We start from the raw sequence: 27,285 nt of genomic DNA on the forward strand, positions 1-27,285 counted from the left end.
TGAAATTGCTTTGAAATTGTGTTTTTGCCTTTTTGGAACTCTGTTACGGTTCAGCCTGTCTCTCACATCTCAGATAGAAGGTTCACAGCAGATGAATGAACGTATGTTTCTGAAAGATTTTTTTTACTTTTAAGGTTATATGTTGATTCATCTCTCTTTGAATAGCAGCATTTCTGCCGTTTGGTTTCTCTCACAAGAGAAACATATAAAGCTGCATGAGCTCCATCTGACTGTCTTATTATTAGCTGCATTGCAAAACTTTCTTGGAAGTGTTTCAAGATTAAGTACCAAACATGACTGCCTTTAAATGCTTTTTCATGTTATTTGATCCAACCTGTTAAGTGCATTCTATATCACCCTGAAAGTCCAACAGGAAATACCACAGGATACCAGACAGAGTAACCCAATAAAAGCAAGAGCGCCCAAATCATTAGTGGGGAAACACACTCACATAACACATCCAGATGTACAGGCTAATTGGATTTTACCATCAAATCAACAGTTGTAGTGCCTTTGTGCTTTTATGAGACTGACCGCAAGGTAAAGGGAAAATGGGTTGTTTGAAGTGACAAAACTTTACCCATGGCTTTTAGCAGGTAAAATGGCTGAGCTTGGTTGCGAACAGAGCATTGCTGTACTCCACATGCAGAGACCAGGGCAGCAATGTGCCACGGCTTCAGTCCCTGAATTGATCTAGGAACTCTTGTGGTGGCTGATGGTGACTCATCAGGGGCTGATGTAAGTAAGATAGCGGGCATTGAGGTAATTGGTGTGGAGTGGTAATTTCCCTCCTGTACAAGGGCTGCCCCCAGAGCTGTGGGGTGGCCACTAGAGAGAAGAAAGTCTTGGGAGGGGGAGTTGGTTACGTCAGTAGTTGCTGTTAGTATGCAGCCCCTCTCTTGGGAGGAACATCCCCTCTGACTGGAGAAATCAGCACCTGACAATGATCACATCCGCCACAGTCCTCCCAGGATGGCATGATGAAACTCTGCATCCACAGGCAGGGAGAAAAGCATTAGGCAGAAAGTCAGAGAGGTGGATAAAATTAATTTCAGTTAAAGAGAATAATTGTATTGATTAAGATGATGTTAGAGGGCTATCAGTTTCACTCTGAGATCAGTTTATTTTACAATAGACAATCCCCAACATGAGGGCTTTGAAGTTCAGAGAACATGGAACAGCCAAACACGGCTGACTCATTCCCTCCCACACATGGATCATCCGCTATTAAGGGGAACAAAACATTTTGTAGCCGGATCAAATTAGTTATAAGGAACGGTGTTTTCCCACCCCTCGTATCTGTTGCAACACTTAAGTTCATCTCCCTTCCTACTCCAGTCTGGCTCCCTGCTGGGTTTCATCATGCACAGTGTGTCACAAGGCAGCAGTGCTATGGTGATTAAGCCACAGAACTCGGAGTTGATTTGAAACTGGTACAGTAATTGTGGGATGTGAGTAAGCTTATTTGGTCGAAAAAAACAAGTCTCTAGGTCCTGACCGCCGTTTCTCAAAATAGAACGGAAAAGGCTGAGGTACCATGGAAGTATCTCTTTGTTATATTTCTAGTCCCATTGATGTGTGTGTGTAGATGCATAGTGTATGTGCATGTACTGACATCTCCTTTTCTTTAAAATAGGCTATAAAGGCCTTTCATTTAAATTTGGAAAGTGCTAGGGGCACTTCACTGGTCTGGCCCACTTGTTCCCTCATCTCTAATATTCCCCCACTCCATGTCAGTGCTCTGATGTCAAAACATACACACAAGCACGTACACAAACACTCACACACACACCGACACACACAGAGTTTGTGTTTGATATGAGGGAGGTGACAGACAGTCGAGCCCCGGCCCCGGAGAGCAGAGCAGAGTGGCTCTCCAGCAGGGACGCTGACGTTCACACTTAAATGCTTTAATAGGACTAAAGTAGACAAAGGCCGCCAGTGACGCAGTAGGAGCTATAATGGGCTTGCCACATTGCAGGTTTACTGGACCCTGCCTATTGGACAGAGCTATTTCCAATCCCACAATCCCTCATCAGCCTCAGGAAGCTAGTTATAAATAAAAAGTGTAGGTTAATCGCTGCTAACTGAAATGTCTCTGTTTTTTTTTTTTTCTTTTTGAGGAGCAGTAGGGCAGGGTGACCAAGGTTACTTCTGAGAACTAATTATTCAATTACAAATGTGTATAAAGGAGTTGGATTTCTTATACCTTTGTAAGCCATTTAAAGCACAAATCTATGTATATTGTGCAGACCATTCAGTAAACAACAAATAAACAAACAAACAAAAATCCAGACAGGAATAATCAGAACTTTTTCTGTAGCATATGATATTTTTATTGAGTAAAAGTGGGGAAACATAGGAACATTGCTAAATATGTGTTGACCTTTTGAGTTCATGATTTGATCAAGATTTAGACTAAATCACATTGTCGTGTGTCATATAAATAGGGAGTCCATTGTCATGATAATTGTCATTCATGTGACAGCCTTACTTCCTCTTTTGATAAATTATGCCTTAGTCTACGTTGAGGTCAGCCCACAGGGTCAGAGCTTGCCTGCTCTGACAGATACTGTGACAGATGGAGCTCTGGGTCTTTAGCCATCACTACCTTGGACTTGAAGGCTTGTTATCTCTCACACCATCTTATCCAACTTGAATGCCAAAACTAATTCACGAAGATCAGGAGTTTGCTAAATCTGTTTTACTATATACTATGTGTCACTAAGGGAAGTTTGGAGTAATAGTTTCTTGATAAATTTGTCACAGTGTTCTTTGCGACATATTTTTCTCAGCTATTACATAGAGTAAGCAACAAATAAATATTTTATTTTGATAATTAATTGGAGTTTTGTGATTACAGAGTACTAAGGAATCAAAACAAATGTATGTACAGCCCTCTTGTTGTCTCTGTTTATGAATAATCATGTAGCACAATATCATACATGGGTAGTTGTTTTATGTTTGGGGCGAGCCTGCAAGCTGTGTGTATTTCCTTCTTGGCTTCTTGGTTGTGCTGTGATAAAAGGATTGAGGGGTTAAATGTTTGTCCAGCTGAAACAACACAGTAAAACTCCTTCTCTGTGTCTCTGTAGCCGAGTCGTCAGAGCTCAGGACCTAAAAATAGCTGTGCTGGCTCCACGCCCCTGGCTGGGGGACAGGTCAAATTATGAAGGAAGATGAAAAATTTAAAGGCACAGGCTGCTTGGCCACAAACCCAGCCCTGCATCAGTGGTCAGATAGAACATTTGACTTGACTTTTATGGGCTGGAGTCAGATTATATTAACTATGGATCTTGGCCAGTTTGGGATGTAAAATTAATTGAAAAAGTCCTACTACATAGCTACTTGGTGCTCTATTCTGTATTCAAACTCTTGACATGTATATGTATACTGTAGTGCTTTGTTTATCATTTTGAAAATGCCCCCGTTGTACAGTATCAAGGGTGTTTCAAGGAAATGGGATGTGTAATCCTGAAGAGGTGTTCTTGACACAGTTTGAGAGGTTTATGTAATTGCGATCATGCTGTTATGGCATCTTACAGTTGGCTTCCTTGGCTAGCTGAAAGCATGCTTCCTGAGTAGCAGTACTGCCCTGGATACACACTGAACCCCACACATACACTGAGCTAATGCAGCGAGGTTACACTCTGAGTCTTAAATGAACACAATGTTCATTTGGTGCTTGACTTAACACATCCTGTTAGGTTTTTGTCACACATAGGATTTGTACCTAAATGCTATTGCATTTGTGTTTGGTTATGTTTGTTGAATTATATCATCAGACATAACATATAGCCTACTGCACAGAGGTAAACTTTAAAAATGGATCATTTCACCCATGTACCTGAGAGAACAAAATGAAGACATAAATAGAGTGAGTGAGAGAGACTGGTTCAACAAATCAGAAAAGAGAGAGAGAGAGAGCGCGGGGGGGGGGAAATCAAGCCTCCATCTGCAGAGAGGGAGTCAGGAGACATGCCTTCTGGCAGGAGCTGAAGAAGACAGCTGTGTTTGGTGTGGTATTTTTAAACGCATCAATGCTGCTCCAATCCCCGCGCCTCGCCTGACCTATTTTTAGCCAGGGCTGGCCATTGTTCTATTTCTGTCACCTGTGGGCCACGCAGTTGTTGATTCACATGCAAATGAAGCTTGCTCCCTCCCTGGCTTGCATTACTGCCTCAGCGAGGTGCTCAGTGCACAGTACACGGCTTTCCTAGCAACTCAGCTTTACATTTTTCTCCGTCTCTGCTCAGACACTTTGCTGAGGGGAGAAAAAGACACAGACCGGATAGAAATAGGGAGAGAGGCAGATAAGGAAAAAAATAGCTGGACTTGTCATCCTCTTCTAAAACTGTGTTAGTATTTGGACCAGACTGAAGCAGGGGAGTGTAGCAGCCCTGCAGAAAGAGTGTGCAGATTGTGTTATTGCTTCTACAGTGAGAGTGGTTTATCAGAGGAGGAGGCAGAGGAAGGGAGAGAGTTGCCTGTTGTCGTGGTCTCTCCCCTGAGTGGCTAAGGGGTGGCTCTTGGTGACAGGAAACGCAAGGCTTGCAATGAGACCTGAGCGCTGAGTGGAGTATGCTGCAGACGATTTACGAGGGCGAGTCAAGTTTCTCCACAACAGAAGGGCGCGTTGGACACCAGCAGTTCCCCAACCAGAGCAAGATGCACAACGTGAACAACTCAGGTGATCACACAGCCCGGTGTTTCTACTCCTCTTGAGGAATCTCAGCTTTTATCCTTCTTTTTTCCCCCTCTTTGCATTCCAATCTCTGTCCCTCCTCTATCTCTGAATCTGTTCCTACTTCCCCACTGTCTTCTGTGCCTCTCTCGCACACATTCACGCTTTCTCTCTCTCTCACATACTCTCAACTCTCTGCGCTCAGCCGGTCTCTCATTCTGTGTGAAAAGAGAACTCAAAGCTTCTCAGCACAGCAACGTGGTAGGATCAGGCACTTCTTCCTGAATCAAGGTATTTGCTCTTGTGATGGTAAACGCTTCTTTATGATAATGTTTTTCTTAGTGGAATTGTCACCTTAATCTGTGTTAAAAGATGTCTTGTAATGAGTTAAAAGGTGCTCTTGATCCTAATATATCTAACATGCATAGGTTATTGTTTTTCCACTAAAATGAGGAAATGTGTTAACACTATTCCCATGCTCTAGTTGCCTGAAATGAGTCACTGTGAACATGAAAGGGATGTTGTGTTTTGCGAGCTTCCATGTTAGCGTGCACTTTTCAGTGAACAGGAAAAACTGTGACAGAAATACTGAGGGGACAACTGAAAGGTTTCTCACAGGATATTTACCACAAACATTGACTGTTCTATTTTTGACCTGAGAATTGAATTGAAGAGTACACGGCTACATGACATCAGTATGAGTAACGTCTATTCACTCTATTGACTCAAGATGAGTCACACCTTATTTGCTTTGATTTTCTTCTGGTAGCTATTGATAAAATGTGAAAATTGTCTCTCGAAATAAGTTCAGAGCTGAAGCATTGTTCTGTGAAAACATTGTCATGTGGGCTGCTGAGAAGCATGTGTAATGAGAAAGTACGGACTGAGTCATGTGAGTTACTGAAAAATATATTATGACCTTTGAGTTGTCACTACATTAACTACAATAATAAACCAACAGTAAGAGGGGATAACATGATGCATGAGTAATTTTAACTAATTGTTAATTGCATTTAGATTTTTTTTAATTGACTGTTTTTTTGGTGTTAAAAATAAGTTAAAAAAACCTCTCAAATCAAGAAAAACAAAAAGCACCACCTCTAGCCTGACTCCAGGCAAGCAAAACTGGTGACTGAAATCATCCAGAGGCAGTGGGCTAAACGTGAGGAGATTTAAAAATAAGACAGGAGGATGACAGGGGGATGACACATTCCATCTCTGTCAATAGAGCAGGTTATTTGACTATCAGGCTACAGGAGCAGGGCTTTCTTCTTCTGTGTTAGCGGCCTATGAGCCAAACAACAGATATACCGAGCGCCTGAATTCGGGCTCCTTGCTTATTCTGTGGGTCAGCTATTCTTAGGTGAGTTATTTTCAGCTTATGGCATTAGCCTGCTAAGATTAGGCGTCTGTGCGTTATCATTCCATCTCGGCATGCTCCTGATATAACAGTGGTTTGGAACAGATATATATAGAGAATTCAGCCATTTGCTTGTTTAATTTGTTCTTTCCACTTTATAATAAATCACTTGACAGTGACTAACACTATCTGTCTAAAAATGCTACTCCAGGATGATTTTGTATGAGTTTACTATGTGTTGTTGGTAGAGCAGACATATTCCCTTTAAGACACATATTTTCCCTTTAATTCCCTTTAAACCAACACCCCCCACCGGGCGGTATGGGTTTTTATTATGATCTGTGTAATAATATATATTAAACTATCTATCTAAATCATGAATATTGTTGGTGAAGTGATCCTTGTGTCAATAGGTTATTTGTGAATTATTTTCAAAAGCAAACTTCTTGACATTTTATATGATACTCTACTTCTCTGCTGTTACATTTCAAGTGGAACATGAAAATAAAGGGCATAATTCCATTTTTGATTTTGATTAGTGTCAGTAACATCAAAGTTCTGACAAAAACGGTCCTCAGATGAGCTCTCCAAGGGGAAATTAATTAGTTTCGTATGAATGCAAGCAAAATGTTATGTAAAATACCATACAAGCTCCCATCAATAGAGACCTTTCAGACAATAACAATGCTGCACCTTTTAAGTCCTCTCCTCTGTATCCTGCATCCATTCAGGTTGCCTCATTGTGTGTATTGGAAGTGCTCACCGGTAAAGAGACCGTGCATAATAACAAATGAATATGAGATTTAGTTTTGGTATTGTTTAACAGTTGCTCCTTATAAACAACAAGTAACGTATTATTTTGAACCTTTGGTAATAGTGAGCTGAAGAGTGTGCTGAATAATAAGCCCTATTGAAAATGCATTAGAGTTTGTGCATATTTTTTTCTGTTTTTCTTAATATGTAGGTTGCAGGAAAGCACCGTTTATGGCTAATGTCAGTGATGCTAATGGATGCTTTCCTCTGATTTAATGGTTTGCTATGGCTCTTTGTGATTGATTAATTATTGACAGTAGGGTCTGGTTCCAATGTTGTCTAGAATAGGAAAATGAGAAAAAAAAAGTCTTGACAGAGGGATTGACTGTTAATGATATAAAAAAGTCTTGACAGATTTGCTAATTATGACCTACATTTTCATGGGTTTTCTCCTTTGCCTGGATAGAGATTCAGTATATGTCATTTTGTCTGTTGTTGTTTTGTAAGGCGATTTGGTATGAGGGCAGGACAGGAGATGACTGACCTACTGGCTCCTCTCAGTGATAGGCCCGTGGTGGTTCAGCTCAGCTCTCTTTGTTAGCCGATAGCCTGCAAGCCGCAGCTCTGGCTCAGCTGCAAGGACGAGCCTGAGTCTTAAAAATAAAGACCTGTTTCTTGCTTTAGACATGCCAGCTGCTCAAAATAACAAGGCACTTAATGAGAGATCCAGCACCACATTGCAGTCCCAAGCATCAGCTTATTTTTGCCCTCAAACATCGTCTGTATCTCTGGTTCTATTTATACTGTCAGACATGGAATTTAGATCAGTAACCATCTGTAGTGCACACTAAATGCCTGCAACATATAACATGTTCTAAGTGTAAACACAAAGTGTGCCATTCTGTACGTTAGCAAAACTGGTATTTCCGTAATAAAATATACACATCATATATAATGCTGATGATCCATGGTTGGTATTACATTGTGTTAAGATGCTCTCAACACCTATCCTTTATACACGGGAATATGTTGACTGGAAAACAAATGGTGAACTACACTCTAAATTGTGGTGATGTTTTGGGGGTTGAACTAGTCTTAATTTGCCTCCACAGTGCGTATGCAATATGTGCTATGTTATCACTGAAAAACTGCTACTTCCTGAATAAACATTTATGTTAATAATTGTTAAAGGTTCCTTGTGGATTTTTTGACCTCTAGTAGTGCTATGGAGCAGTTTTTCTGAGTGTTGGTCCCTGTATTGTTTTTCTCACGGGTGACATGGTAAACAGTCATAGCAATGGTGTCATGCTATTCCGCTGATCAACAGGTGGCAGTAACACGGCAAGATATGTTAGAATGCGCCCACAAAGACAGGCAAGAAGAAGACTGCTAGCTAGTAAACGTGACAAATGTTTATTGAGAAAGGAAATATACTCGACACGTGTGTTAGATACTCACAATTAGTTTTGGTAAATGTACACATAATTATTATTTCCATACAAGAAAACTCTCTTTTAATTTGTTTATCAAGAGTGTTAAAGCAGCATTTAAGGTTTTTTCTTTTTTGATCAAATCTCAATATGATTAAGCCCTATTTTGTGACACCAAAAGTACCTCTAAGTGCAAACTAACTTGTTAAGATTGAAAGAATAGCTGCAGTTATATTCAGCAGGTACTGTTTACAATTGTAATAACTCTTATCTCACCTTAGTTGTAGGTTTATGTGCTAGCGGAATAAAAAAAGATTACATTGAAATGTCAAGCTGCTTTTTAAAACTGGTAGTTTATAGCCTGTATATTGACTTACGCTGATAATGTTTTACTATATGTATAAATGTATTTCAGACTCCTCACATGTAATAGTAAAGTCACTGTTGATGTGTGTCTATTCTTTCTCCGGGGTGGGAAGTCTGCTAATGTGGCTTGAGGCAAAAAAAAGACAGCCATCCAACATTTTAAATTAAGGCTGTGATTGTCACTCTAACCACCACCAAGGCTAATGAGAGGCAGATCGGTTATAGAAATAAACACTTTGGGGACAGTGGCGGTGCGATGCTGCAGTGGGAGTGTGGTCACAGGCCATGAGTCACCCTATCCCCCCTTGGCAGGCCCTCCACAGGGAGGAATTTGGGCATGGGGCAGGGTGCTTGTCGCTCCCTTGTGCTAAAAACAAATTTTGGACCTGTCATTCATAAATCTCGTGTTTACCAGTGCCTAGAGACACTTGTATGCGCTTTCCACCAATCAGGAGGCACCTAATTTTCACTTGAAAAAAAAAAAGTATTCGTATCAAGGGTCATTATCGGCAGTGGCACTACAGGACCACTGAACCAGGAGTGGCAGGCTCTTCTTTGAGAGTGATCATTTCAAAGTGACCCGAAAGTTACATAAATGCAACACTGCGCTTTTATTTTTGCCCGTGTTAAATTGAGCAGGCGGCCTCACAACTGTGACAGTCTTTCGCACATTGTCTATATTAAGACCCTGCTCAGAAAAGCATTTATATTTAGCCCTAGTTACTGGTGGTTCCGTATTCTCCTTTGCCTAAGGAGTATTTTTGTAATAGAGAAACAGCAAATTTCAGTTTCGGGTAGTTTCAGGGTGCATTTGACATAGATATATCAAATGTAAATTTGTGACAGATTTGTAGGTCTAATATATTCTGTGGTTGAGTAAAATACATTGGCATTTTGACCTTTTCTCCATTCCATTCAGTGCAGAGAATGATGTCAATCATGAGGAATGTAAGTAGTAAATTATACATTAGGCAGAGGCTTCAGCAGAGCTCAAACAATGCCTACCTACCTTAAGGACCTTATTATGTTCCCTCAACATTGTCATTCCATCCAGCGTTATTCTTGCAGACACAGTGGACAAGAGCAGAACAGGCACATGAGGCTGTTGCGGTTTCCTCAAGGGCCATTTCATACAGCATTGGTTATCAAAGGTGGCTTACGCTTTCACACTCCTCCTCCTCCCCCTTCCCATCCTGTTAAACCACTGTTTGAGATTTTCTGATGGAGGCTCAGCTTGATGTGCTGATCAAAGTGGAGATCCTTAATGCCAGTCACAGTGAGGGTACAGAATGAAATATGAGATTAATTAGATATCTCAGTGGTGAATTCTCCCAGGCAGCAGGTGTTTTTTTGTTACTATATTTAGGTCCATTAGGCAAAAGTAGCAGTAAGGCTGTCTGACTCTCTGAGCCCTTCACTGGTTCACAGGTTTACGGCTGCCCCTGGAACAGCGCCCGCTACAAAAGAGTCCTTTGTCAAGTACTTACAAGCTAAGATTAATATTCCCTGTCAGGAGAGAAGGGTTTGTTCTACAGGTGCCTGTTCACTGTGCCTGCCGAGCCGTTGCCCTCCTCTGTCATTTGATTGGAGCTGTTTTTAGAACACAGAGAAAAATTACAGCACGGGAGTCCCCTCTAGCTGTCTTCACTCTTTGAACATGTTTTAAGACAAGTTATCACTTAGCCACTGAATCTCTACAGAGTATGTGTGTGTGTGTGGTTGTGTGTGTGTGTAGGCTTTTGTAATGCTTTCTCTCTATCTCTCTCTGCTGGGGACTCCTTTCTTATATAAGAGCTGAAAGGCTGATATAATAGTCAACATGTCACATTGCCACTGTAGGCAGGAGATGACATGCAGTGAGACTCGATATCTGCAGGATGGGGAGACATAATTACGTCGCCAGCGTTGCCATGGCAGCGGCAAGTTAGGGTGGTGGATACTAGGGTGTGGGGGTTGTCACAGACCAGGATTGCGCCACTTGCTTTTATGTTTCTATTTATAATCATCACCGCCGCATTCACAGGGAATGGTGGCAATGAAAAACAGGCTACATGACAAAACAAATGGGCGCCAGTGAGCTTTCCAGCATCAGTGAACATGAGGGCACTGCTTCTTAATTGATGGCTACTGTAGACTGACGGTGCTTCTCTTGGCAGGTTTAAACTCCTTTTTATTGGCATTTTATTTTAGTTCATGAGGATAAATGCACGACAGGACCAACACAAGATTATTTATGTGAACGTATATGAATTCTAATGTGTTAGTCGTCTCTCATGCGTCCAGAGAACAGGTGGTGTTAGTAACATTGCTTATATTTGTTCCCTCAAATGTGACCCCTGAGAAGATTACAGAAATGAATGCACTCAATAAATCTCCCTCAAGCAACTGGAATTTTAAGTAGGTTTGAATATTTCTCTGGTCTTAAAATGGAAGAGACATTATACAGTCTGGACAATGTGTACCCTTCCTTGAATGTCACATCATGATCAGCATAACTAACGTGTAATTTTTTCCCCAAGATTCTGACATTTTTATTTAATCACTGATCAAATGTAGGCCTAAATACCTTATTATATAAATGATATAAATTCTTATATCTAAAACTGGTCCAGAGCTGTAATTCTGTAGAAAAAAACAATTTCTTCTTGTGGCAAGGATTCAATTAGATACAGTAGTGTGGATGAAAACAGAAACATAAAAAATACAAAGAAAAATATTGTACAATCACTAATCATCCTCTATGGAATAAAGAGATGAAGTAGCCCTGTCTCCTATGTTCTTAACTGGCAATCGATTTTCTCTGTGGAACAACCTATATATAGAGCTTGGAGACCAAAGGGATGCCCTCTCACTTTGTATCTGGCAATTACTTATAATGGAGGTAGTTGTCAAAGACAAAGGCTGTTCTTACAATGCACGCATTGCAGCGTCTGCGAAAGATCACAGGAACATGAATTCACAAACACATGCGGGTTCCAGGCTCTCAAACTACTTTGCCTTCAATCATTTATGTTAAGAAGGGATATCTGCATGATGTTCTGGTAGATAGAGGGAAAAGGACTCCCTTTATTTATTTATCAAACAGTGGGAAGATAGGATTTATGTAAATACTTAAAATGACCACTTCAACATTTCGTGCCAAATGTCCATTGAGTCTGTTATACAGCTGCTCCCAGTAGACTCTATGCTGACGGATGTGATCCCATGTTTGTTTATAGAAACTATTATAATTGCAGGTTTCTGAAGATTACAGGAGATAAAGCTGTGCTCCTCATCTCTGACCCTTCTTTTGCACTCCCCCCATCTTTAATTTTTTATTTTTTAAAACAGAATTTAAAAAAAATCTTTCTTAACACTGGACAACATGTTTTGTTCTGGAGACTTTCCACAGCCCCCTTTTTTGGATTGGTTTAAATTTATACAAGGTTCAATTAAGAGACTAACAAATCTTTTTCTTGTTTTCCCCTCTGCGGGTCACAGTGGACATTAAGCCAGACGTGCCATTGGCTGTGGATCCCTTATCTCCTTTGGACCTGCGCACTGATCTGAGGATGCTGGGGCCAGGTTCGGACCCAGGACTGTGGGAGAGGCAGCTGCAGCAGGAACTGCTCCTTATTCAGAAGCAGCAGCAGATCCAGAAGCAGCTACTAATCAGCGAGTTCCAGAAGCAGCATGAGAAGTTGACCCGTCAGCACCAGGCTCAGCTCCAGGAGCACCTCAAGGTCAGAATTACACTGAACAGTTGTATGGAGGACAGCACAGCAGTGTACACAGTGGCACAGCACAGCACCACAGTGTACAAAACAGAAGAGCACAACACAGCATGGGATAGTGCAGATCAGTAGAAAACATTATAGCTCAGGACAACATTACAGAGTGCAGAAAAGAAGAGACAACTCAGCACAGCAAGGCAGAATGTTGAGCAATACATTACAGAACAGCGTGAGTTTTGTTTTTACAGACGAGTACAGAATAGTCCATCACAGCAAAATAGAAACTGCAGAAGTTCACATAAGCCACTGTTGTTTTAAAAATATATTTATCAGTGGTGTTCTCTATATGCTGACTTGAAGCCTGCGTGTATCTCAGCTCCAGCAGGAGCTCCAGGCCATGAAACAGCAGCAGGAACTTGCAGAGAAGGAGCGTCGTCTGGAGCAGCAGCAGCAGCAACAGAACCAGCAGGAGAAGGAGCAGGAGAGGCATCGGCGAGAGCAGCATGTTTCCAGCTTGATCCTCAGGGGCAAAGAGCGCTCCCGAGAGAGTAAGAGCTCGACACCGTCATCATCACCATCTCCTTACGATCAGGGGTGGAATTAATCATTTTAAAGGCCCTAGGCAAAAGCAGGGTGGCCCATAATCGTAATCCTCACCCTTTTCAAACATTTCTTTTATGCGTTACCTTAGAGTGGGGTCTAAGCAAAATATGCATATAACAGCTGGATAGGAATGCTTTACTGTAGCTGAATGCCCCACACGCTGAGGAAATACTTGTACTTGCATTGGTTCATATACATGTTCTGTTATCATCATTACTACTAGGATAATAGCCTTAAAGTCATGTGGCAGGATTGCAGTAGAGGTTCACAATAGCCTTTGTAGGTATAATAGCCATAACTTAGCCCATAATGTAGCCATAACTGCTGTATTTATTACTTTAATGTATTTACTATACTTTAAATGTTATATACAGCATTTAACATCCACACAATAATTTTTGACAAATTAGTAACTACAAAGCGATAAGATCAAAAGAACTCATTCATACTGTCAAGGATCAGTACACCTAAATGATGAATTAAAAAAAAAAATCATAGACATGCAGAGATCTGGGATTTATTTGCCAGGGTAACTAATTGTTTCATTGTTCTGGGGTGACAACAAATACAACAGATATCTCATAAGCTAACCCTCCTCTCACTTACCAGGGTTAATGGCACTCTGAGTTGGATCATATTCGGATGTATAGCAGTTAGGTTAGAAATTCATGTATAGTGTATCATTCTCACTGCACGGGACAAAGTAACTGCTATTCATAAGCAGGGCAACCTGTTCTTATTTTATGTCTCTGGCTATTGGATACCCAATTCCTCGATATTAGATCTAACTGTCCTTCAGGAAGCCTGGGGAAAAGGCTAATTGCAAAGTTGAAATTTACTTTAGTCATCAGATAAAGAGAAATATCCAATGATATGATGATGACATGGTACTTAACCAGTGCATGCAACTGATGACATTAGGTTGCCAAGTGACATTTAAGCTTAGAATTTAGTATAAAATGTCTTTCAATAGCATGATGAAAATAGCTTCAGATATAGTATTTCATTTCTGTTTATACCTTATACCTAATAATAGACTAGATTTATGACTTTGTCAGGTCAGGTAATTTGAAACTGTGCCCTGTAACTAATGGGAAAGAACATCTCTCTGCAGTATCACTTTAGCAGTTTGAAACTAATATAGTGCTCTGCTACCACTAGGGGGAGATCTTCCTACATAAGTTGTGGCTGTTCTAAAAGATACTGTAAGTGTATAAGTTAGGCAGTAAGTTAAAGGTGATATAGGAAAACTGGTTAGGAAATCTGGTAGCAATAGCAATAGGGTTACGGTAAATTTTGTATTTGTAATCTTCTCTATGCAATAATATATCATGAGTCATAGCCCTAGGGTAACCCCAATCCCTTTGCTTCCGTCTTTTGGTCTCACAGGTGCAGTTGCCAGTACCGAGGTGAAGCAGAAACTCCAAGAGTTTCTGTTGAGCAAATCGGCAAAAGACCCTGCCAGCAATGGAGTCAATCATTCTTTCATTCACCACCCAAAACTCTGGTACACGTAAGTATTTTCTGTTGTTTTACGTGTGTAAGTGTGATACAAATACAGATACAAAATTTAAATTACATAGAAAAATAATCTGCATCATTATATTGCCTTCTTTTAGATTGTATGTATTTTTGTGTGATCAGGTCCTCTCACCACACGTCACTGGACCAAAGCTCTCCACCTCTGGGAGGCACATCCCCCACCTGCCAGTATACTCTGCCATCACCCATAGAGAGCAAGGACGACTTCCCCTTGAGGAAGACAGGTTTGTTAATTTGCATATACACACACACACACGCGAACGCGCGCGCGCACACACACACACACACACACATAAAAATGCAAATAAATAAAATAAATACATAAATCTGCACAGACACACAGCTAGTTAAAAAGATTTCAATGTGAATGTTAAGATGTTGCCTTGTATTAGAAATGTTCCATTTACTGCTTTAGGTTATTAATACAGTGAGTGTCTTTTTGACCCTTCAAGAGGTCGGTATACCCATTGAGTATTTCCTGAGGTTGCTGATGACCTGCTAATTGCATCAGTAAGGCTCATTATGACCCCAGCCCCTTCCTTGTCCCTCTAGGGCTCAACACAAAACTTTCATAAGAGGTGACGCATGCCAGAAAAGTAACTTAAACCTTCCTTATTCCTTTTCGGATTATACCAAAACCCACCAGCACGGGCAACAACACTGTGCAACTGTAAGGTTTCACTTCACAAGTTTATATTTTAATTACTGTTATTTGTACAGAAATTACCTTGGCATTTTTTAAAAAGAACCACATCTGTCCCTATGTTACAAAAATAAACCAAGTTCCAAAGCCTCTTTTAACTGTTTAGTGGTAAATGGGAGAATTAAAGCGGATTAATTTCTTCTGAGTTATTGGCTTTAAAAACTATTTTGAAAAGACACAGGTTCCCACCAAAAAAGCAGCTCAGGTTTGTTGGTTTAAAGTTTGAGGAACCCTTTGGGGATGGCTGTGTAAATAAGAATAATTCCTGCCTCTTGGTTTGCACGAGCACAAGCGCTCGCCAAGCTACAAACTTCATAATTCAGCAATGAGGTCACCAAATTACATTATGTTCTTTTCCCCTCTGTGTCTCTGTTAATTACATTCGAAAACAATTATACTTGTTGAGTTATTTAAATACAGGCATGTCATGTTGCATGTATACACAATTTAGAGATCAGGCGAAGGAATTATATATGGTAATTAAAGTCACTGCACGGCAAAAATAAATATTAAAAAGATAAATGGAAGCTTTGAGAGCTTTTATTTATTGTAATCATTTTGAATCATACAATCTTCAGAATAGAGAAATACCTCTTTAGACATCTCTAGGTCATGCCTTTAGATGCATGAGTTGGCTCACAAGTGTAATTGCCAGTTTAAGACAGTTTTCCAAAATAACAGAGAGACTGTTTGTGGTAGCATTGTTTGCCTTTTACTATGAAAACAAAAAGGCAGGTTTAAACAAATAACTGGAAAGTCTCTACTGCTCAAACATGACATTCTCATCCTTTAATTCATGGTCAAATCACCTCCCCATTCCTGTGCGTGACTCTCGCACTGATGAAACTATTTCTTTGGATTCCTGAATCTATATGTGGTCATTTCCTGCTTGGGCATTCCTCCCCCACTTCCTGTCTATCTTCATTAAAGTCCCCTGAGAGCTTGGCACCCAAGGGGGACACACAAAGGTAGTGTTGTTCCCTGAGCCACTGGCTGTCAGTGATAGCTGATTGGCAGGTGTTGCCGAGTTAAGACGGGCACAGGCTGGATGAACCTCGACAGGACTGTTTGTTTAAGCAAAGATAGCTCTCTCAAAACAAAATGGAGATGACTCGCATGCTCCACATTAGACTCCCCGCTGCTTCATTTGGCCATAGGGCTGAGCGACATCTTTTTCTGGTTGAGGTTCACAATGAGGTTTATGATGTGCATGTAATATATATTGTGTAACACTTGGTAGATTGGTGGTCGATAGGTCTCTTTTAAAACTTGAAAATATATATATATTAGGATTGTTTTTAAAAAATACAAATACATAATCTGTAGAGACAGTCCTGCAGTCCACTAAATATCTTGCAAAAAAACAGTGTGTGTGTTGTTAGGTGTCCTATTAAAAAACACAGATTAACCATGATGCCCTTGGCTTTATTTAAAAGTAGTAGTTTAAAGACTTTCACGTGATTAACTTGTTTACTTGGTATATATCGTCTTTGTTTCACTTCCAGGGACTAGAATAGACCGGACCAAGGGCACGCGATAGTCTGTGGCAAGAATAGTTGCAGCTTAGCAGTAAGAAGTGCAACACCCTCCCTGGTCTTGACCCAGTTACCAAATGTGTGCATTCAGCAGGTGCAGGAAAGATTTTCAAAAATATTCCTACAAAGGTAAAACCACAAGAAAAGTTTGTATGGAAACTCCCTTTGTTAAGGATATTATATGATATTTGTAAATCATAAACATTAATGCATCTTACGACAGGGAATATCTAAACTCTGAGGGGCTGTAATTTAGCTTTGGTTTAAAAGTTGATGTTGTTAAAGGAGCAGCAACCAATGAGTATTACAGTAATTCATCTATGTCAGTGTCGGTTTAAACCAGAATGTCAGGTAAAATGCATAGCAGGCCTCCTTATGTATAGAACCGACACCACAGCTTTCCACACAGCCATCTGTCCAGGTTCAGGCTCTAATGGACACAGGCACTCATAGTGACAGCAGAGTTAAAATTCTGATTAAGTGGAGATAGCATAACACATTTACTTGCAAAACCACTAGCCCTGCAGCATCACTTTCAAATGTAATAAGGTGATTGATTTATGACTCAAGTATATTGCAGCTATTACTGTATGTTTTCATTAAGTGAGAAGCTGGAGCAGAAGTGACCCAGGTGTTTGGTGTATATGCTTTGCCGCTGCCATCATTGCCTCCTGTTGCACCGTACACTAGGGCATTTTTTCCATGGAGACCAGTGAGAAAGTGTTTGTTCCCGTGCTGCTGTCTGGCGTTCCCGTGGCGACCAATTGGGATGCGTAGCTTGGTGGCAGCAGTGTGTAAAAATAGAAAGCAATCAAGGCAGCAGGGCGTGAAGCAGATTCATACGACTCCCAACAGCGTTTTCTCTCCATTTATCTCTCCTGCCTCCTTTCTTCCTCCCTCGCTCTCTTTCATTCTACCTCACACCCACAGGATTAGAGGTCTGTGCCACGTATTAGGGAAGAGGGTTTTGCTGCTTTTGACAAAAGCCAGAAATAGCAGCATCTGGCCCACTCTCCTAGCTGTGCCCCCATCACCGCTCCCTCTCCTCCTCCCTGCAGTGCTCCCACGTCATAGCCCCTCTTCAATATGTATAGCTGTATGTTGTACACATTGCAAAAGACCTATTTAATTATTGATCTGAACTAAATAATTGAAACAGGTTGGCTATTGTGTAACAGAAGGTTTACATAACTTCAATACAGCTTTGTGCTTTGGCTTTCAGTCAAAAGACCAGCTTATCTATTCTGCTTGTTTATTTGAGACTAGCTGCGGGATTCCATGTCCAAAGGGTTGATGGGAAGTCCACATGAGACATGTTGACCTAGTGAGTCAAAGCCACTGTGACAAGACAGGAGCACAACTTAACATCAGACACAAAAGCATTTACTTGCTGGTTCCTACATTATTCAATATAATTTCCTTGCCTGGATTTAACCTCTGCTTTACTCCCATTTTTTACATTATATAATCTTTCCATAGTCACATCAGTGACAAACATTTTCAGACTAGACACCATCTATAGGTATTGTACAGTATTCACACCCTAACAGCCATTGTTATTTAGTTAAATGAAGACCATAATAATCTCTGTGGTGCACTTCACCTTCACCCTCTTGACTTCCTCGTTATTTAGTAGTTACACTTTTGTGTTAGTCCTTGAGAAACAGTGGCATAGGCAAATAAACATGTGTCAAGTAAGATGTTGTTCAATTCCATGTCATTGTTCCTGGATGAGAGCATTGATGCTCAGTAAATCTCCCTTGACTAAATAGATGTTTTGTCCCTAAATCTATCATTCATATACCAGTCAAAAAGTTTGAAAGCAATATGTCTGTTGTGAAGAATATTACGTCAGCATTTCTATCTATCAGCTAAGCTGTGTTTGAATGTGTGTTCAGACTGTGTATTTGGGTATCTCTGTTTTGCATTAGGACAAGGGGGCGTGGAGAGCCTGAAACATCTGCCATGTTTTTGTGTTAGTTTAACTGTTGCTACTGTATCAGACTGTGGTCACCAGGGCGGCAGGTAGCGGACTATTTCACTTAGAGCCTGTGTGTTGCTCAACCTAATTTAGTCCAGATGAGGTGGAAATGGGCCCAATCCTGACTCATTTAATTTATCTGAAACCTGCTCTGAATTTTACTGAAACTGAAATTGTTACGATGTCGAAGTGTGACAACATTGCTTATTTTTTAACTGATTTATAGTCTTTTTATTTCTGTTTTATTCCCCTCTTATTTTCTGATGTTACTTTTTTCTTTGATGATCTGCATTCCACTCAGGCTGTATAAAAGCATACTGTATGACTCTATAAAAATAATCACAGTACACTCACACAATCGTATAATTCATCTCTATGTGATGGGGCGTCTTCATCTTGAAAACAGTGTGAATTGAGAAAAAAAATCTGTTCCTTATTTTTTTAGCCTCTGAGCCTAACCTGAAGGTACGATCCAGACTGAAGCAGAAGGTAGCAGAGAGGAGGAGCAGCCCGATGCTCAAGAGAAGAGATGGAAACATCATGACTCCTTACAAGAAGAGGGCTCTGGAGCTAATGGGTATGTAATATTGCCGGCTATATGTTGAATTGCCTTTTTTCCTTTTACAACATGCGCAGAAAATTGTCTGCATATTATTATCTGGTAATTAAAATGTTGTCTGTAAACAATACAAGCCTAACATATTTTAGTGTTATTATTCTAGAGCTGCATAATAATCAGCCATTTTGCAATGCAGTAGCATATTATGGTCATTGAACTTTCATGTAAAAAAAAACATTGTAATCAGGCAGCCATGACCGTACACATTAAACTGTTGTGAGGCAGCAGCTGTTATGCCAAGCCTCTGTGTATGTGCATTGTGTGCAGAGTGTGAGCATGCATACTGTTTCTAACTCCTTGATGTTTCGCAGACTCTACGCCCACTAACAGTGCCCCTGGCTCTGGCCCCAGCTCTCCCATAGGGGCCTCCAGTGCCTTGGGGGCTGAAAATGGACCCTCCTCTCTGCCTACTACCACAAAAACTGAGGTATGTTTATAAATCATCAGCACTGCTATTGATTTGCCAAAAAATGCAGCAGAAGTCTTACTGCTTTTGTTAAACTGCATGCAAATCATTGGAATATCCAAACTATAATTTTACATGAGGGCACTAAATGCCTGTCTGCCCTTCTGCTTGCAGCTATAAAAACACCCAGTTGTCCTCTGTCTTTTACACTCAAGTGAAAATGGCTCCCCACACTGACATTAAAGAGGCATAGCTTGACCCACATGTCTGATGACTGCTGAAGTTTGCTTGCGTAAAGATGACACAGTATGCAGGAAAATAAATGAACCTGTATCAGTGTTAAAAGTCTGAACACAAACAACAGTAAAAAAAATTTCGTCCAAAATTTTTCTTACAGATGTGCTGTACAATCAGTTTTTTATTTTGAAAAAAAAAAAAAGATCTTTAGTTTGGCTGTAAGGTTGCTGTTGGCTTGTCATTATATTTCTGTCATTGGGCTGGCGGCATGCCTGTTCTGAGTTGTTCTGAGGCGTTTCCCAATAGATTCATGGCTGTGTTACTGACCAGAGCTCTCCTTGGACCGAGCTCACAAAGTAGACCATTATAGAGGGTGGCAGATATGACACATCTCTGAACAATCTTAACAGAACAGCTGTGTTTTCCTTAACCGTCACTGTTTACTCTCCCAGGGACCTCCAGCGACACAGAGAAGGGAGAGACGCCCTGACAGCGGGCTGAAGGTTGGGGCTTAGGGAGACAGACACACTGTGGAGTTTAATTGATATCCCAGGCACTGGTAGCCAAAGACATCCACATGCTAACAACATAAACACACAGGATTGCTATTGTATCGGCCAAAGCTGAGGCTCTCATGAAAGTCACTGGTGGACTCTGGGGGTGTCTGTAGACCTCATGCCTGTTGCAAAAGCAAGGCGTGTTTGTGCACCGTTACATTAGGTATCCTTTTTCAGAGGGAACGGGTCCCTCGGGTCAAATATGGGCCGGATATCCACATACAGGTCACTGAGTACTGGTAGGGGTTGGAAGGATAAACATGGCTATTCCAAAACCACATGCTGGTCCGCTGCTCTGCTGGGTACAGGAAGTATGCCCCAGTGCTGATGTTCTCTGAGAGAGTAGCCTGAGGGTGGGGACCGGGGAGTAAGAACAGGCAGCAGGCTGATTGGGGACTGAAGAACTGAGGGTGGAGCGGTAGATTTAGAGGTTTGCAATGTTTTATAATAGCGTATCATTCCTCACTGGTGCCATTCTGTGAAGCTCCAGGAAACTTTTGCTGCCTGCCACTCCTTTATATCATCTGTCATAAAAACTCATACCTTTCCGTTTGCAGCAAGGAGGGCTGTTGTTCGTCATAGTGCATTAACGTTTATGCCACTGCTCATGTTGCCTTTTTAAATTGTCCATAGTGGGATTTCTAAATCTGTCGCCTCCTCCTAAATCTCTCTGTCTTTGCTCTGTCCTTTGTGTTTGATGTAGAGATGGCCTTCACAGCCGAGATTATTTGGACCTGAGAGCTCTGTGTCGATGCTGAGCTTATACACATCTCCATCTTTACCCAACATCTCCTTCGGGCTTTCAACTGCATCCTCACCCATAAGTGTGAGTACATTTTCTTTAATACTCTCAGATAACCTGTGTGTTTTACATGAAATAAAATCTTGCTTAATATCTCAGTTTAGTGGTTCAGTGATGGTAAGTTTTTCTGCTCAGTCTATTAGTTGGAAAACATGCTATCAGTGGCTATCTGAGTTCTCTGTACGACCACAGGTCACCGACCTGTAGCCGCAAATGATTTTATCGCCCTTGGATAAATATTGTTCTGCAGTGTCTTGTGTCAGGCATTCTCTTATCTTCCTCTATTACCTCATTTATCACAGCTTTTAAAAAGGCCAAGTCCACTCAAGTGCAACTCCTGATAACACAGCACATGATATATCATCTTTTAGTTCTTGGGCACATTCCACAGAGGCCTGTTCATCAACTGCAATGACTTCTAACCACTGATGGTCTCTGATTTCAACATTGCCTAATCACTGATTTATAACTATGGAACCGTTTTCATTCACAAAAACAGTTGATATTATTGAAGTTGGATTGTTAAAATGACTGTTAACTGTTACATTTCCTAAAAAAGATTATAAATGACAATCTTAGTGCCCAGAATGTGTAGTGTGAATCAAAGAATAACCATTATTTTGTCATCTTTGTCTTGTCTCTCAGGCCGCTATGGGATTGAAGGACAGATCGACAGAAATCAAGCATGGGCTGCCTGGGCACTTGCTGGGCCCTGTGCCTCTTCAGACAGGCCTTGAGTCTAAAGTGAGCCCCAGTCACCAGGCCCTCCTCCAACACCTCCTCCAGAAGGAGCAGATGAGGCAGCAGAAGATGCTCTCCTCCGGTAAGACTGCAATACTTGATGTTAACCATTACATTATGTCACATTGCATTACCCTATGTATTGGTATACTTTAAGTTCAAGTAATTTACAGTATGACTTTAGATGAAACCTAATACTAGATTTGATTTTTTCTTTTGTCAAGGTCAAGGCTCCGTGTCATCCCATCCTCAGTCCCCTCTGGCCATGAAGGATCGCCCCTCTAGCAGTCGGCCTAAACTACCAAAACACCGGCCCTTGAACAGGACTCAGTCTGCACCGCTGCCTCAGAACACACTGGCCCAACTTGTCATCCAGCAGCAACACCAGCACTTCCTGGAGAAACAGAAACAGTACCAGCAGCAGGTCCATATAAATAAGGTATTCTACTATTCCTCAATATTCAAATCACAGGGGGGATTTGACTTTTCAGTTTCAGCGTTCTTTATTTCTTTTTAGGTCTCGTGAGGTCTTATTTTACTGCAGGGAGTCTGATTTAATCGTTTTAAGCACACAAATGCTGATCTATTTTTAGCCTTTTGTAAAAGCATCTGTGGTAGCTCAGGTTTACAGACCTGGGCTGTTGTCTGTTCTTCCCGGGAATCCTGGTGTTATTTCTGCGAAGCAAAGAACTTCTGCCTGACTTCAAATGGGGAAGAAATGCTTCCCCTGCACTAATTCTGTTATCATAGCTTAAGGCATCAGTGCAGTTCACATGCTAACTCTGTGAAATTCAATTCAGCTAAGTTCAAATGAAGGAAAAAGTGCCCAGAATACATTTTGTTCCTCTGTGGCAATATTTGTGTTTCTGTTAGCTGGCCGAGGTGACCTCGCTATACACAGAGTGTAATTATTCTGGTGAGGGACGTGTGTGAGGTGTCAGACACTGTGAAAGGCAGCATTGTCTGAGCTCACACACTGATGTGTCCCAACGCTGGGCCCGGAAACAGCCATGGGAACCATAGAACAACTCTTACCTAGAAGTAATAAAAAGCACAAAGCATCACCAGAACTTATTGAGTCGTACAGTACAGATGTCCAGCTTTAACTGTTTGAATTCCTCTGTAACAGTAAAAGTAACTAATACGTGTCATTGCAAGGAAACTGAAATTGGTTTTAATATAATAGCTGTAATAATTGAAAAGTGCTCTAGGAAGTTGGTTTGATTTGAAATTAACTTTGGAATAATTGCGACATCTTGTCTAGAAACACCTGAACAGACCCTACTCTGATTACTCAGGCCAATGAGATCGCAAATAAAGCCTCTTTAAGTGGAGGTTATAAATGGCCACTAATCAGGGATGAGCCCTCAGTGTTTATTGAGAGGGATCTCCGAAACATTGCCCTAATTAATTTCCTAGCAGAGGCTTGTCTGTGGTTGTTTTTAAACGTCCTTCAGTGCCTGCAACAGTAGGGGGAGCTAATGGAAATTTACAAGAGCTTAGGGATTTTAGGAAAAGGTATGAACTGTGTTTACTAATGCCAAGCTAAGAAGGTTAATTCTTATAGCTGAAGGGATATTTATATAAGGCCTACATTCTGTAGACAGTAATGTTGGTTGCCAGCTTCTCAGTCCTGCTCTTGGAGCCCTCTTGTGGCAGAGTAATCAAATCATGGCTCCATTATAGTTGTTGATTTAGCAAAGCTGCGAGACACTGAGGCATCTCTCTCATTGAGTTCTTCCGTCAGACTGAATTTGACCTCACATGCGTCTGTTTCTTTTTTACAAATATTTCAATTATTTTGCACTATTACCTTTTAAAAATCAAGTTTTTGCAGCTTTTTCAATGAATGCAAAAAATATGCCATTTTTATGCTTCCAAGGGAACTTGTTAATCAAAATGGTTAATGAATACGCTGATTTATTAAATTATTTTTGATGGAAGTAAGATGAAATATGAAAATGATGAAAATCTGTGTGTATATTGCCTAGGTTTACATTGTAATATGACATAAATTGGTGTCTTTAGAGTGGCGTTTGATTCAGCATATGTACATGAGCTCTCTTGATATCCTTTTTAGCAAGCCTATTCAGTAACATGCTTCCTACACCTTGTATCTTGGTGCTAATGTTTGCTGAAAAAAACAAAAAAGAAAAAACACATTTTACAAGAGAATGTGATCTACCATAGGCAAGACTTTGTATATTCTGTAATGTATTCAACTAAAATAAAGCAAGTGAGTGGCAATAATCCACTTACCTGGGGCACCACCATTATTTAATTTTATTAACTCGCATAAAAAGGCATAAAAGCATGAAAACAGTGGTTCCACTTCTAAACCTCCTAAAATGAAGTTTACCAAAGCCAGCTGCCCAAAACTTTATCAGTTTGCCTTTGTCACTTTAAAGTTACACTAGCATTATTACGTGTAAATACATATAATTGTTAACAGTTGTTAGTAATAATAATACACCCATATCCTGCATAATACAGTCAGTTTGTTTTCCAAGTTTCATCCATGTAAGAAGAACACTTAATTTTTCAAAATACAGATTTAAAATGCTCATAGGAAATGTAACCTTAATTGTCCATCACAGTACGCTGTAACTGTTTTCCTTCAACTCTGTTTTACTACAGTTTTTTGTGTTCCAAATTTAGGATTTACAAATGAGACTGAAAAATAACAAATAAGAGCTAAATTAATACAGACACATTTGTGGGTTACTTATATAGTTATAGAGTCTATTAAGAGTTGTTGATTTAGTAGATTTGGCAAAAGAGGATACAGTATGTTCCAGATAGTATTAAATGGCTATGAATAGGCAGAGTAAAACTGTACCTTTGTTTTTAAAAGACAGTTCCTTCTGCTAATCTTTGGATGTATCTGCATGCTTATTGTTGTTTATGTGGTAGTGACCTTAATGGATATTATTTTTGCTTTGCTGTGATAAAAGTTTGATTGTTAAAGATCACTGGTTGCAGGATATCATCATTAATGTGGAGCCAATGTGTTTTGCAGCTGTTGTCCAAGTCCATTGAGCAGTTACGTCAGCCCAATGCACACCTGCAGGAATCAGAGGAGGAGCAGGAGGAGCAGCAGCACAGAGAGCTGATAGAAAGCATGCAGGAGGACAGGCTGCCCCCTGGAGGAGTTATCCGGAAGCACACGCTGAGCAGTAGCAGCAGCAGTGGCTCGAACGGCGAGCTCCCCGATGCTCACTACGGGGTCATCAAGGTCAAAGAGGAGCCGGCTGATAGCGAGGATGAGGCCCTGACCAATCGGAGCCTAGAGTCAGAGCACAGCACCTATCTTCACCAGGTCAAAGGAAGACTGGTGATAAGAGCCATGATATGAGAGGGGAAGAGAATGAGATCACACACTCGCAACATTCGCAGACAAACAAGTCTCTACTACATCTGCATCGCTGCAGTTACACACATATATATGCACACACACACACACACACACACACACACACACAGCAGCCATTGCACAGTAGGCCAGCTCTCCCTGTCCAACATATGACCCCTTTTCCCTCAGCTGAAGCCTGCTCTCGTCCCACACTCTAAGACTCTCTGTTTGTGATCTTTGTGTAGTGATCTCTGTAAAATATGTACGTTTCACTTTTGTGTATATATATATATGAAGACAATTTTGACCGTTCTTTTTAAGAGCTGCATTGGTCGTCTTGAGCCCTCTCAACTGACAAACACTTGTATGTACATATACTGTGGATTTAGCATCGAAGATAATTTCTAGAGGGAAGGTTGAACAGGTGTACAGCTTTGAAGAGCCAATTTATGTTCCCATTGTGTACATTTTTGCCATGAAATATTTGAATGCTCTTCTATCCACTTCAACTTTGAGAGTTATCATAAAGTCCTCACAGTGAGTTAAAGAAGTTAAAACACTACATACTCAGCTGTTCTCAAAAATCTGTGATGATGTTCTATGTTAAGTGGTCTCAGAACTGAAATAATAATGAACATCTGTCTTAGAGAGAATGTATACTTAAATCCTAACAGAGGACACTCCCTTAGGGCAGACTTTTGCGCTAGGAGTGATATTGCCATTGGAATATGGTCCGCTGCTCATATTGCAATTTGAAGGATAAAGCACTAAATCCCTGCCTCGGTGTCCAGGCATCTCCCAACACACCCCGGGTCTCCATGTCTCTCTCTCTCGGAGCAGTCCCAGAGCCAGGGCCCTGTGTTAAGCTGAGCTCTCCTCCCTCTCTCCCTCTGGGTCCGTATCAAAGCTCGGCGGGTTCCTGCCCAACTTTCAACAGAGGAGTCAGACAGAGAGAAAGAGAGAGGGCCGGGCAGGAAATGCCTTCTAGAAGCCAGGACTTGGAGTGATTCATGTGTGCAGGAATGTTGAGAGAGGAGGACCTAGGGTTGGAGGAGTCCAAGGGGGCAGGCTTGAGAATTGATTTACTGTCAGGGCGAATTACAAAGTGAGTGGGGATATGGTTAAGGGAGTCCCTTTTAAAGGGAATCGCTTCCTTCGTATTCCCTAGTGGCACGCTTACTTCAACATGCAGGTTTGATGTTACTTCAATAAAAAGCCCTGGATAGGACCTTGCTTCTTCTTTTTTTTTTCTTCTCAAGCCTGTTTTCCCCTAAAAGTGCCCATTGCGACATGTATAGTCTGTCTTAAAGTGATCAATCAAATGTATTGCATAGCCGTAAACCTTCCTGTTTCATTTGTACTGTCAACTAAATGTAAAAAAAAATGCTAGTGTGAGGTTCTGTGTTTGGATTCATGTGAAAATCAAAACTGTCTGTCTTATACTGTACATTCAGATTGTCCGGTTTTAATGTTTTTAGTGCAAGTAAACACAATCAGAACAATGTGAGTCTTGTTGTCTTGCTCCTTTGATTTGGTTGTAACAAGAACCCCTTTGCTGCCAGCAGGGGGGAGGTGGAGGGGGGTTGGGGGTCCTGTGGTCTGTTCATAGCAGTTTGCATTTCTTATCTTTTTTGCCTTGTGTGATAAACCTTTCTTTTTTAAAATAAAGTTAATTTACCTCTGACGTTGCATTTTGCATTATTTATATGTACGTCCATCTTATTAAGAGGTTGCATGCTCAGGAAGGAAAGCAAAACATACTCCATTTGGTCTTTCTAAAATCTTTCAAAACTTTTTTGTTTTATATTTCAATTCACAAATTACGTTCTTAGTAATTTTCGTTATCGCAAATGGACTCCCTAAATCATTAGCCCAACCTGCTTTTCCCACACTACGTCTTA

The 27,285-nt window shown here is 40.8% G+C and overlaps 1 protein-coding gene across 2 annotated transcripts; it reads left to right on the forward strand.

Annotated features, from left to right (window-relative positions):
- The first annotated feature begins 4,062 nt into the window (after positions 1 to 4,062).
- hdac9b (histone deacetylase 9b) lies at positions 4,063 to 27,068 on the forward strand. 2 transcript variants are annotated; one of them, XM_051406605.1, is made up of 11 exons: positions 4,063 to 4,690; positions 12,074 to 12,315; positions 12,683 to 12,854; positions 14,299 to 14,422; positions 14,554 to 14,675; positions 19,116 to 19,247; positions 19,601 to 19,716; positions 21,193 to 21,315; positions 21,937 to 22,114; positions 22,257 to 22,471; positions 25,052 to 27,068. In XM_051406605.1, the coding sequence occupies exons 1-11, from the start codon at positions 4,582 to 4,584 to the stop codon at positions 25,385 to 25,387; spliced, it is 1,869 nt and encodes a 622-aa protein (XP_051262565.1). In that variant the 5' UTR covers positions 4,063 to 4,581; the 3' UTR covers positions 25,388 to 27,068. The 2 variants fall into 2 exon arrangements, with proteins under 2 accessions (XP_051262565.1, XP_051262567.1); XM_051406607.1 differs by lacking the exon at positions 4,063 to 4,690 and adding an exon at positions 4,697 to 4,975.
- Positions 27,069 to 27,285: the final 217 nt, after the last annotated feature.

Source organism: Dicentrarchus labrax, unplaced genomic scaffold (genome assembly GCF_905237075.1).
Source record: "Dicentrarchus labrax unplaced genomic scaffold, dlabrax2021, whole genome shotgun sequence".
In the NCBI taxonomy this organism is placed as follows: Eukaryota; Metazoa; Chordata; class Actinopteri; family Moronidae; genus Dicentrarchus; species Dicentrarchus labrax.

Coding starts and splice junctions, on each gene's coding strand:
- hdac9b (XM_051406605.1), top strand. CDS start 4,582: ATGCTGCAGACGATTTACGAGGGCGAGTCAAGTTTCTCCACAACAGAA. Junction 4,691..12,073: donor GCACAACGTGAACAACTCAG/GTGATCACACAG, acceptor TGCGGGTCACAG/TGGACATTAAGCCAGACGTG. Junction 19,248..19,600: donor GAGGGCTCTGGAGCTAATGG/GTATGTAATATT, acceptor GATGTTTCGCAG/ACTCTACGCCCACTAACAGT.